The following is a 13,901-nucleotide window of genomic DNA, read 5'->3' as shown; positions in this document are numbered from 1 at the left end:
AATCATCCTATGACTTCTCCCGCCTTGGGCGAGGCGAGAGGGAGTGTCAGACTCTTACTGACAAAAACCACCCCGTTCCTTCTCCAGCTTTTCGAGCCGGAGCCCCGGTAAACCCGCTAGGTAGTCCTCAGCTCCGGATCAAGCATCAGCCCTACTGGGCCCCATCTGTGGTGGTCTGTGGCTCAGCCCACGCGGGGCACACCGCCACCGTATGTTCTACCGTGTCCTCCGGGCGGTCCTCAAAGTGATGACACCCGGGCGTTTCCTCCCGCCTAATAAGGAACAGCAACGTACCGAAACTTCCGTAAGTACCTGCGTCAGGCGGTAGGTGAGGACGCCGTGGCGCCTCTCTAGCCACTCCTCAAAGAGGGGACTTACCGCTGCGATGACAGCGAGCTCAATCTCTCATAACCCTGTGTTCTAAATGTTCTAATGTACCTATTGTGTTTAGTGTAACTTTATTATGTATTCATGAATAGACATTTATACTTAAAGACTTGGATTTTATTTAGTTCGCCCCACAACAAACTCGTAACTAAGTGTTTACAATACTAAATTTTCTTTATTTGGAACATATTTAATTCGATGAAAATAAATAAAAAGTATTTTTCAGACAACTTGTCCTGTAAAAACAAAGAGATGCCATGACCGAAGCATTCCATCAAGCTTAAACGATATTAGACTGGATTTAACACAGTGACAGCTTAAAGTAAGTATACTACTGACGTATTACTTTAGGGTTAACAGTATAAGTATAATGCGAGCAAAATTTTTTTGAATTCCAGGTCGAAGGTAGTCTGAGGTGGGAGTAACTGTCATCCAATGTAGCAGCAGCTAACACTATTTATTACGTAGTCAACAGCGCGATGTGGCACGTTTAACGGAGGCACCGAAATATTTTTCACAACAAGGTATAAGATGTTACTAAATTATTTTTAAAATGTGTATATACCAAGCATGAGTTTACAGATCTTGTATATAAGAAGATACAAAGTTGCGGAATCCTCTCTATGAAAAAATCTGTTAAAATATGTCACAGTATGTTTTAACATCCATACTTCGGTTCCACAGGCCAAGTTTAATTCTACCTGAATTCACGTAGGTTTGTCACCGATGGACTCCCTGCCTGCCTTTTACTTTAAATGAATGAGATTGATAATGTTCAATAGATATTTTAGGTAAACACGAGGAGAAACAATGGTACGGAATCGCCTTTATGCAAAAAACTATCAAGATATTGGTGAGATTGAAGTTGGTCTTTGAAGCCACAGTATGTTTTAACATCCATACTTCGGTTCCACAGGCCAAGTTTAATTCCACCTGAATTCACGTAGGTTTGTCACCGATGGACTCCCTGCCTGCCTTTTACTTTAAATGAATGAGATTGATAATGTTCAATAGATATTTTAGGTAAACACGAGGAGAAACAATGGTACGGAATCGCCTTTATGCAAAAAACTATCAAGATATTGGTGAGATTGAAGTTGGTCTTTGAAGCCACAGTATGTTTTAACATCCATACTTCGGTTCCATAGGCTAAGTTTTATTCCACCTGAATTCACGTAGGTTTGTCACCGATGGACTCCCTGCCTGCCTTTTACTTTAAATGAATGAGATTGATAATGTTCAATAGATATTTTAGATACACACAAGGAGAAACAATGGTACGGAATCGCCTCTATGCAAAAAACTATCAAGATATTGGTGAGAGTGAAGTTGGTCTCTGAAGCCACAGTATGTTTTAACATCCATACTTTGGTTCCACAGGCCAAGTTTAATCCCACCTGAGTTCACAAAGGTTTCTCACCGATGGAATCCCTGCCTGCCTTATCCTTTAAATGAATGAGATTGATAATGTTCCATAGATCTTTCAGTAACATACGAGGTGAAACAATCAAACGGAATCATCTCTATGAAAAAATCTGTCAAGATATTGGTGAGAGTGGAGTTGGTCCCTGAAACCAGAATATGTTTTAACATCCATACTTTGGTAACGCGGGCCAAGTTTAATCTCAACCGAATTTATCTCGTGTCGTCATCGCTGAAGTCTGTCTACCTTTCTTATACTTTAAAATGGGGACAATTGAAAATGTTTTACAGATCTTCCAGTAGCATACAAGAAGAAACAAAACGCGCAGTCTTTATGACAAAAACTGTCAAGATCTTGGTGTGATTGAAGTTGGTCCATGTAACCAAAGTGTGTTTTGACATCCATACTTTGGTGCCACGGGCCTAGTTTAATCTCAACCGATTTCATCTGGGTTTGTCACCGATGGACTTTCTGCCTGCCTTATACTTTAAAATGGGTGAGATCAAAATGGGTGCTTTAAAATGGGTGAGATCAATAATGTTCAATAATGTTCCACTGTAGACTGTATATTTTTAAACATAATATGAATTGATTTTTAACATAGCTAAAATGTTATTCTGTGTCTATTTTTGTAAATTGTATGCGCAATTCACATCTAGTACGCCACACCTAAAATGTTTTTTTGTAGTTTATTTTCCTAAATTGAGTGTACAATAAATCGTTAATTTTAATCATTTTTATTCTGTTATTATCGAACTAAATAATAAAATTTCATATTGACATATGAACGTTAAAGTAGGTGACCATTTGAAAATTTCGGTAACAGAACGATCTTATGAAAGTTTCAAAAATTACTTGAGTCAAATATTTACTTAATTTTACGTTATTATTTCAGGAGGCATGGCAGTACAACATACGGCTGCGAAAAAAATTCCGGCCCGGCGAAATAAATTGAAAGGCCTTTGTGACTTCTCAATCAATGTTTCAACTGATGTAAGTATTTGAGTAATAATGCATATTAATATATATTATTCTAAATCCTTATAAGCATAATAAAGATAGTATAGTTACGTACAACTAACCTATTTCAGTAAAGTAATTACATTATTAACCAACGATTGACTCTCCAGTATTGCGTCTAGCGCAATTTTTTATTTTTGATGTAAACAGAGACTTAAATATATTATCTTTTGCAGGATAGACAACGGACTTCTGGCTTCGGATATTTAGGGTGCGTCAGAAGAGTATAATTAATAGAAAGTCAGTGAGTGTCATTTTCGTAAGCAGGTGAAAAGTGCTCCGAATACTTATTGACTTAATTAGTAAGAATAATCCGGTCAATTTAGACCTGAAAATGATAAGGAAAGAACAAATTTCCGACAGAGCTAAATTTTGGCAAAGACTTTATTTAACAATAAGAAATAAAAATTTAAAATTCCCCAGATATCCTATGATTGCTTCAAAAGTTATTCAGGGACAAAGGTCAAAATTTCAAGATTTTTGAGTTTTTCTCAAAAACCGTAAGTTTTATCGAAAAATACATTAGACGTAATTTGTAGATCTCAAAATTTTCTACAAAAATGGTTCCATAATTTTGCTGTAAGTATCACTGTTCCTGAGATATAGCGATTTTAAAAGTCACGTTCTATGTCACATTAGCCAGGTATGTACACACTTACAGCAAAAATTATGGAACCATTTCTTCTTCTTCCAAGTCGATCTATTTGTTTAAAACGTTAAATATCTATACATATAATAAAATCGTAGAAAAGTGCTGTCTGTACATTGAAAATAAAAATAAAAAAAATAGCAGGGGTTATTGTTATGTCGATGTCGAACCCAAAAATGCAATTAACTTTTTTTTTGTCTGTTTGTCTGTTTGTCTGTTTGTCTGTTTGTCTGTTTGTCTGTTTGTCTGTTTGTCTGTTCGTCTGTGCGCGCTAATCTCAGAAACGGCTGATCCGAGTTGGATGCGGTTTTCACGAATATATTGTGGGATGCTTAAATTTACATTTAGTGTTTGTTTCATGTCAATCGGTTCATAAATAAAAAAGTTATGTCAAATTAAAGAATCACGTCGAACATTCTATGCTTATACCATTAATCTCCGCAACTATTTGACGGATTTGGTTGAAATTTGGTACAGATATAGTTTAGAACCTTTGAAAGGACATAGGATAGTTTTTATTTGTTTTCTATCGTTTTTATTATTAGTATTTGTTGGGTATCGGCCGAGCGCTTCGGTACTGTTGTGGAAATAGTGTGCTATAAGTCGTATGATTATTTATTTGTCTGCAGTGGTCTTGCTGTTTCGTATATTCTAAATTGGTTTCGTTGTATTTTTCTATTAAAAAGTTTATTTGTTGGGTTTTCCTGGTTAAATTATTTAACGTAGGTTAAGTTTGATATCGATTATTAGTAGTTTCTGTAGTTAGTTTGTTTAATAAAATTGTAAGTCTATAATTTATAAATTAATTAGATTTAAGTCGTTTCTTTTAAATTATTTAGTTTAAGCTTGGTTTGGCTTGGTATTATAGCATTGAGGATAGGTTGTAATATAATTTCTTTTTTAATTGTTATAAATTCGTAATTCGTAGCTTTCTTTAATTCTTTAGTTTTAAGTTACTTTTCATCTTAAGTTCGGAAAGATTATAATATTTCGTTAGTTTAAGTCCGTTTTTAAACTATTTTTTCAATGCCCTAAGGGAGTATACATCTATTAAATTCAAACGCAGAGCTCATTATGTTGATTTTTGAGGAGTTCCCTAGAATATCTTCCACATCTCATTTTTGAAGAGATCCCGCGAAATCGGGAACTGTGTGGTTAAAACCAAAATTTGCCGGAAGTCACTATTCCACACGAACGAAGTCGCGGGCTATAATAAATCTGTAGAAGGGTCAATTCTGTTCATTGAAAATATAGAAAAAATAAATAGCAGGGTGTTACTGGATCGATACCAAACCCAAATATGTGATTATTATTTTTTGTCTGTCTGTCTATATATGTTCAGGCATCACGTGAAAACTAACGGTTTGATTTCGATGAAACTTGGTATAATTAACTTATTATCCTGGACATAAAATAGGTTACTTTTTATCCTGGAAAAATACGTAAAAAAAAATCTTTATTTTTCAGTTTTATTCTGCTCAACAGCAGTAGCTCAATAGAGGGATCTCCTTAATTATTATGGGCCTTGCCGTATTTGGGTCCAATAGATATTTAAAAGATGTAATTTTCACAGTTACTCAAAATGGAGAAATAAAACTTCCACGCGAAGACCGACATCCGCGCGGACGGAGTCGCGGGCAGAAGCTAGTTTTTAATATTGGCATGATAATAACTTATGTAATAACTTAAGACAGAAGGTCCTTCAAGTAGACACTAAATAGATTAACCGACTTGGTATTACATGGATCTCACAACTTTTGACGGTAGAAAGACTGAGCTGCGAGACTTGGGTTTTTTACAGGATGTTTTTGATGGGATTTAACCTTATTTGACTGGACTAATTCAATATTGTGTTGATCTATTAATTCCAATCATACAAAATGTATGTTAGCTGAAGTATTTTTGACTGGTAACTTGTAATATTTTATTTATAATCTTAATAAAACAATCAGAAAAACTTCGTAGCACTGTTATGTAAATTTTAACACGTCGTAGCGGAGCGCTACGCTGTAGCTATAATATCGGAGCACTGTGCTACGTCGAAACCATTAATATGTTACATAATAATGTTGCATAACTATGTAGCTAATTAAATAAAATTAATAACATTAGCGCCAGTTTTACCAAGCTGTCCTAAATTTTAAGGAAAGTTAAACCTAGATAAATGACCAATCTACATATAAATGTCACGTAACATTACCAAGTAACAAGGAAGGGGTCAGTTTAGGTGGTACTTCACACTTATTAACTTTTAGGTAAGAGGTGATAGGCAAAACCAACTATAAATACAAATTATTGCGTAAATTAAATTACAAAATTAACCATATCACTAATTTATTATCTGTACTTATAAAGACATATTTTCTAATTTGTTTAATTATACTAAACAATAAAATCACATGCATTTGCATTTGATTATAATTTTGTAAATATTTTAAATATTAAAGTGTGTATTGAAAAATCATTGGGTTTTTTTTTAAATAATAACTAACAGAACTGGAATAAACCTTATTTTAATGCGATAGAAATGAATCATGCACAAAATGTTGAGTTTCAAATGCAAATTAGAACGTTCCAGTTTGTATCTACTACACACTACACAGAAATAATTATTTTTTAGAAAAGTATAGACGCTTTACTTAGTTGTAACCAACCAGAATGTTGTTGTCTATGTACATTTTATTACTTATAAAGAATTGAGTATTATTTTATTTATATTATCTATTATCTATTATCTTTATCTATATATATAAAAATCAATTGCTGTTCGTTAGTCTCGCTAAAACTCGATAACGGCTGGACCGATTTAGCTAATTTTGGTCTTAAATTATATGTAGAAGTCCAGGGAAGGTTTAAAAGGTGAGAAAATAATGTTTGCGGCGGTACAAAGTTTGCCGGGTCAGCTAGTCATCCTATAAAATAAAATAATTTTATCTTCAAAATACCTATATTTTATTACAATAATTTGATTACGGCAATTTTCAATTTCATGCCAAAACTTTCAGCCGTGACTCAGATAGAACTGAAACAAAAATCTATAATTAGTAGAACAAGGAGAAAATATTCGACTATTTTTTGAGAAATAATGTGTCTAGATTAGAACCGTAATAAGTAATGGACTTTTGATTGCTTTATTGTGAGATGATCATGGTATGATTGATAGAGATTATGAGACGGTACGGCGAGCTTGGCCACTCCGGCCGAGCTCACTGAGCCGTCTGAATTGCGGACGCAGTTCGCATATCAAGGGAGCCACAGTCCACGGGCGTAGTGGGGGAACGATTCTTCAGAAGATCTCGTATCATCCGATTGTTAAGTGCCTAAGAAACGAATATCTTGAACAAACATTTAAATAGATAATTTTTCTTTTTATTTCATACTTTCTATATTGTCCATCGAAATTGTAGATATTGCGATAAATGTAATTATTATCTATTATTTTGGTAAAAAAAATTCTGGTTCAATAACAGTATAACTCTTTTCTTTATTATAACTATAATTAATACAGAACAGAAAATTATTATAAAAGATGTGATACGCTATAGTTGGAAACTGCTATTAAAATTAGGTTATTGTGTCTTTAGAACAACAAGGTTATGAGTCCTATATTCGTATTAGGTTCTTCGACTGTATACACAGTGTGTGACTCACAACACGACATGTTTAAAAGTGGGTTTATAAATTGTATACAATGCATGTATTATTATTTTGTTATACGTTATTTATCTTTTAACTTTAAGAATGATGGCATGTTTTATGTTTACAGAATATTCCATAGAATAAAAACAAACTTTACACTAAATACTTTTAACTTTCGAGGACTAAGGAAGATGGTTGTGTAATTTTGCGAGGATATTAAAAAATATGACAAAATAACCGATGTTTTTTATTTATACCAAAAATAAATATCTGGCGTTTAAATAAATAAATATAATTATCCCAGTGACTTTTTTATGGATTACAGATTTATGAAATCAAGATCAGCAAAAGTGTGATCTTTTTTTTTTGAACAAAGATTTATAATTAATTAAATGACTAACGATAGAAAGGTCAAGTAAAGAAACCATATTATTGGTCTTGTACCAATTACCATTTATTTTAGGGGATTTTATTCTTAGAACAAGCCAGCCCCTTCTTCATCATGATAGTTTTTTTAAGTGTATAATGAATTGAACAAAACAAATGAACTATATACCTCTAAGTGTACTTTAGTCAAAAAGTGTGTTGTGTTACAATTCATTGTACATTGAATGTAATAAAATACTATGAAGTGATATATATTAATTTATTTGACGAGTTTTACACTTTTTTCTACTTACTACGACAACACATTTTTATACGTTCTACTACAACACATTATGTTTCTATTATAAGACATTTAATTCAATCGGTAATGAAGCCAAAAGACAATTACCAGTTTATTGAACTATTATCAAGATAATATCGACTGAAATTACAATTTTGTGACATTTTATATTTCAAAAAAAAAGTACATACAATTGATACTTGAAACTTAAACAATTAAAAATTAATAATAATTAATTTATACAATTACAAATAACAAAGACATTAGCGTTTTTTTCAGTGCAAATGAAAAATTCGCTAATGGCTTCGTTTCTTACTTCCTAAGTGTATATACTATAAAAGAAATAACACAATTTAAAACTTAAAATATAAGGTAAACGTAAACTTTACATAATTAATAGCTTATACATAACATAATTACATTAACAAATAATATCATCAATAACAACATTTAGTGCAGTTGACATCAATTTTTAATAGCTTCAGCAATAGAAAGTACTTCAAACAAGAACAATTAGAAAACAAAATATTTGTTAAAATTGCTATAGCCATTTTATTATATTTTGAACAGATATGTATTCAATAAATCCATTATGGACAAAATGCCATTACATATCATAATCAAGAATAAAATTAGTATCTTCCGGTAAATTTTATTTCTTGGTCTGATCAAGTATAGTAGGTTATTCCTAACGTGCTGTGTAAATTTTTGCACAAAACTAAAGACTCCCATATTTATGTTGGAAAGACTGAACGCTTGATAAGTTTATTTAAATAGGAGTTTTAGTTTACAACAACATAGCGACCAACGTTCTTATTCACTCTTATGTTTACATATTTCCCCAGGAAAAAGGTAATAAGATATAAAATTAATATGACAATAACCACTTTGATACTAAACTTCAGAAATCTTTGTAGTATAAGTCCTCTGTACCGCCTGATGTATGGACGCATTAGTTAAAGGGTTATGTTAGTGAGAAAATCTAACAATACCCGATTTTCGACCACTGCGTGCACGTCGTACTCAGGTGGACTCTGCTTCATAGACCCTCAAACATCACCAGCTCCTTCAACAAAGAAACAATATTTTATTCTTTGTTCCTAGGAAATCGATACTTCCGCCGCGGTGGCGTCAATTAACAATACCTGTTCAGGGATGTCCGGAATCCGGTTCTGTTTTATAATACAATGCAATTGTGGATAAAACGGCAACTGGTAACTTTAACACTGATATTATTCTTAATCTTCAAAAAAATTGTACGAAAATAACTTAACGTCACCAAAAGCCAGGCGTAGGCCCAACGATCAATAATATCTGTAACGAAAAGTTACCATAAAAAAAATCTTACTTCAAGTCTTCGCTGCAACTATGATTAAATAAGATAATTTTAACTACTTTTAATTTAATCTGCAATGTAATTGCGTTACAAAAATACTGCTTTTAAAACGAAATCATAAAAATACACCCTACGAAAACATATCATTAAATCACTGAAGTATTCACATTTAATCTAAAAATGTCTTCGTTATCAGGTAATACATGATCTCTCCGCTTTTACTGCCAAAATTTCAAAATTTTCCGTGCATATCTTTCAAAATATAGCACTAACTTGATTTTATCAAAACAAGCATTTAGTCGATTATGACAATATTTGAAATCGAACTTCACTTATTTCAACCATAGACGATGATTTATTGTAAATATACTGACAGCCAACCCTATGAATACAAATAAAAATACAACAACCAATAAAGGTCTTGAGATGGTTATACACTGAACCTAACTAACTAACTACTAACTGAAACAAGCAAAGACTTTTTAAGCTACATTTGTTTTTTTTTAGATTTGCTAAAATCATTAAATATTACATAAGAGCTATTTAATAAAAGATAACATATTTAATGGACCTACTGTTTGTAAAACTGTTACTATGTTACCATCAAGCGAACTATTTTGAAGTACGCTACGTAAAAAAATAATCGGTAAAATACAATATTTGTACTTATTGAGGAGAAGATGGAGACCCAGGAAGACCCGATTTTTTTTATTATTCACTAATGATTAATAAATATTTATTATTTTTATATCAACATCTGTTAATTTTTTAAATAATAAAATTACATATTCATAAAAATTAATACTTATCTTTTTATGCTTCATCCTTGTATCGTTTTAACACAAATGATCAAAGTTAAATCGTTTATGTTAAGAATGCTGCGTTATTGCGATCTCTGACCAGTCTATACGCATCTTAACATTACTTTATGTATGTGTGTCTTAACTGCACATGCGCGAAAAGCCAATCGATAAATCCTTTGGAAAACGCTGAAAGACCAACGCCAACTACAACTTATTACTTTAAACGAGATTTCCATCGAATTATCAGCCACAATTACGTGCAAAGATTATACTATGAACAAACTAAAACAAGGTCAGTACTTAGACTAAATTTCCATAGTTAGATAGCCGCGAACATGTGTTATAAACCTTGTGAGCAGCCGTTCTGGAGCGGTACATAGATACGTAGTATTTGGACTTATATATTTTTCCAGCTGCGCAATATGTGTGTCAATATGTCACGTCCATGGCGAATTATTATCATCTTGTTAAATGCGAGTACGCTTTGGCTTTGCTAAGTAAAGACTTGTAACAATTAATTCTCTCAGCCATTGACCCAATTATTATGTAACATCAATTTCTAAGTACTTTAGGGGTGGGCAAATAGGGCGGGAAACGAACAGACGTCTCACCTGATGGTAAGCAATCTGCGCCGACCTTGAACGCACGCAACACTGGAAGAGTTACAAATGCGTTGCCTGTCTTTTTGGGGTTAGGAGATTGAATATTTGGAAATTAGGAGAAGGGTAATACTATCCTTTTCTTGTAACATTACTCACTTTGCGAAGCACAACGATTCACACTGTTTCACACTGGTCTTCTGTGCGGTCATTGTATCATTCCGATCGAGCCGGCATATCTGTGCCAAAGCATGGCTCTTTCATGTAAGTCATCATTCTTTTCTTGCTCTCCAGATCCGGATGCTAAAGCAAAATTGAAAAAGAAGAAAAAGAAGAAAAATAACATAAACAAACATAAGAGGAACTGTGAGCCGGTAAACGTATCGGCCGACCTTGTGGCAGCCCTAACTGCTCTTCGTCTTGATGGGAAACCTAAGAAAAAGGTAAAGAGCAAGAAGAAATCAAAGAAAGTCAAGGCAAAACCTGTCGCACAGGAGCAAATAGCGGGTACATCCGACCAACCGACTCCGCAGCAAAAACCCGAACATTGTGCGTGGAATTTAGATTGTAGTCACATTACTACTACATACAATGGTCCTTCAATGTAATAATTCCGTTGTATCCCAATCTGCGTGTTACTTGTTCAATGTTATTATGGTTGGATTTACTTATTTTATGTGAATTTAATAGTAAATAAATTCAAGTAAATTCATGGTTGTTGTTAAGGTACCTAATAATTAATGTTGTCTGTTCGTAATTGTTGTGGTTACTAATAATTTCTTCATAGTTCATTCTTCATTTTCTATCTAGGAGTTGTTAGTGAAAATAAGTCGTCGCCCAGATAAAACATTATTTCTAAAGCCTCGTAACATATTAGGTATATAATACCCGTGACGATGATAATATTGTAATAAAAATCGACAGGCTAATAATTATAATATCCAGGTTCTTTAAAAAATATATACGTATTTTTTGCTGAAAATTTCATCACCATTCAGTCATCTCAGATTATATATTATTATTACTAATGGTAAATGTTGTTGTAATATTTCTTTTATTTTTTAATAATACTATGAAAATTTAATGGATATTTTTTGATATCTTTCCTACGAATTGCGACTATTGTGTTCAAATATGGAGACGGGGCCTCAGATAAACCTAAAAGCCTGATGGTGTTTATTTTTCTTAATTCTAGTCCTATATTGTGAAACTATGTGTACTATAATATTGTCTCTTCAATAAATAACAAAACATATTTCAGCTTTTTATTACAGATTTATTTTTTGTCACCCAGATTCTCTAAGATTATAATATCATTGTAGATTGATCCCAAACTTGTACTCCTTTCAATTCAAACTGAATTGACTGCTAGAAAGCTTTTTTGTTAATACGGTTTTTTTATTAATTAATTTTAACATCCAGTTACTTATTGCAAATAATTAATATTCACTTCAAATTTCATATCAGTAACCTTATTACCAATGCGCAACATTTGCAGGACATCACAGCATGCATTGAATTAAAGAACACGGCATCTATTAATTAATTAAAGTAAATTAAATCAATTAAGTTATTGGTCATAATTATCTCATTTCCACAGAAACATGTTTCGGATCCAATTTACATAACATCACGCCTTTATTCCCCCTAAGTGTAGGTAGAGCAGCCATTTATTTTTATTTATTTCCTACTTTTTATTGCATATGTTGCAAGTCTCATGTATTAGGATGACTAATAATTCCATTCTATGAATATGCTGAGAAACATTAGAAATATTAAAAAAAATCCTAATAACACTTTGCCCAAGCCAAAACGTCTTGCTTCTTGTTAGTTGCTCTTGCGACAATTTGATTAACAAAGTAGTCTTTGAAATTTGAATAGCCGCCGCGCTAACCGTACAGTAAATTTTATAATTAATGTACATTTGCTGTACTCACAATAAGAGTACAGTTAGTTTTTCATATTTGTCTTTATTTTTGTTACTAGGTGCATACCAGTATGTCTCCATACCCTCAGCAATCGCCTCGCAGGGAGTAAATGAGTCATTAATGTTTACTGCTGCGCAATTAATATAATTATGACATAAATAATATTTATGACATTATATATATAAATTATATATATGCATGTATGCGTACCTTAGAAATATTTGTAAAATAATATTTTTAGTTACGACAATTTAGTCTTTCCGAACGCAACAAGGGCCGGTCCACGTCTGAAAAACCTATGTTTTTACAAAAATGAACATTTGTAAATTCAGAAACAAAATACTCTAAAGCTACATTATTACACTGAAAACATTTGCTTTTAAAGATAATCGTAACAATATCAGTTTTTCGTATAAATAAGCAGACTATTCCCATTTTCACATGAAATTCTGTAAAAACCTGGAACGCAACATAACATTTCGCTTTGTTACCCCAACAAAATGACGAACAGAAGAATAAATATGGTAATAAAGTTATTACAATTCGCATCAAACAGAATTCTGTTTTTATTTGAATACATGATTATATTAAATCTTTTTAAATAAAGAGGCGACAACATCAGAAAGTGTACAAATCACAAAAATGTGAAAAAGAACAGTCAAAATATAATAAAATAATATGAGTAACGTAAGACTTCTCTTTTTTTTTTAAACATTAAAATTTTCATAGGTAACTTGTGATGCTGAAAATAACGAAGATACGGAGCGTTTGTGGTATCAGTCATAAGCACATAATTTCATAGTGAACTCTCTGGCCACTCGAATGAATATAGCTGCGAGTGTCAAGATTATTTTTTTCTTTACAACGTAAATACTTTAGCTATTCCTTTATAAACAAGTTTTCTAGTACCTTCAAATGACCGAAAATACGACGATTTGAAATATGATATAATTATTTGAAAAATAATTGATTGAAAACATAATAAATTACAATGAGAATTTGATTATAGTTTGGCGCCATCGCAGTCATAACCTATAAAATGTAGAAAGAAAAATATACTAACAAAACAGTGATTGCATTTTTCTTGATTTTTGCTATTAGTGTGCTTTAAATACTGAATTAATGCGAACATGAGGTAAGGTTATGTTAAGACCCAGAATACTAATACTTTTTTTTATCAAATACATATTCTGAATAACTTATTTAGATTTATACACTCTTTAGAATTACACATTCTTCATAAGCAGCTATAGTTTTTACGCAACAAACTTTAATTTGTTAAATGGTTTCAATGAAATACTTAAATATTCATGCATTTGTTCAGAGCATCGACTCGTAATATTGACAGAGTTTTATACGAGGGAAAAGGGGTGCTATTCCTGGCGTATATTCCATTCCACTTTCTAATCTGTTATGTGCTTCTATTTAATGAGCGAACTTATGATAATAT

General features: G+C 32.2%; 1 protein-coding gene and 1 long non-coding RNA gene across 2 annotated transcripts; one reads left to right on the top strand and one right to left on the bottom strand.

Moving 5' to 3' along the window:
* Positions 1 to 7,750: 7,750 nt before the first annotated feature.
* LOC118275162 (uncharacterized) lies at positions 7,751 to 9,976 on the bottom strand. Its single transcript, XR_004783548.2, has 2 exons — positions 8,931 to 9,976; positions 7,751 to 8,851 (listed from the first exon to the last, which is right to left on the bottom strand). It is a non-coding gene; the product is annotated as an uncharacterized LOC118275162 (long non-coding RNA).
* Positions 9,977 to 10,062: 86 nt separating this feature from the next.
* LOC126912328 (bromodomain-containing protein 4-like) lies at positions 10,063 to 11,778 on the top strand. Its single transcript, XM_050704020.1, has 2 exons — positions 10,063 to 10,216; positions 10,818 to 11,778. Exons 1-2 carry the CDS (start codon positions 10,198 to 10,200, stop codon positions 11,129 to 11,131), a joined length of 333 nt encoding a protein of 110 aa, XP_050559977.1. The 5' UTR covers positions 10,063 to 10,197; the 3' UTR covers positions 11,132 to 11,778.
* The last annotated feature ends 2,123 nt before the right edge of the window (positions 11,779 to 13,901 follow it).

This window comes from Spodoptera frugiperda, chromosome 25, assembly GCF_023101765.2.
Source record: "Spodoptera frugiperda isolate SF20-4 chromosome 25, AGI-APGP_CSIRO_Sfru_2.0, whole genome shotgun sequence".
NCBI classification, from domain to species: Eukaryota; Metazoa; Arthropoda; class Insecta; order Lepidoptera; family Noctuidae; genus Spodoptera; species Spodoptera frugiperda.
This window is presented reverse-complemented; position numbering and strand designations above follow the sequence as displayed.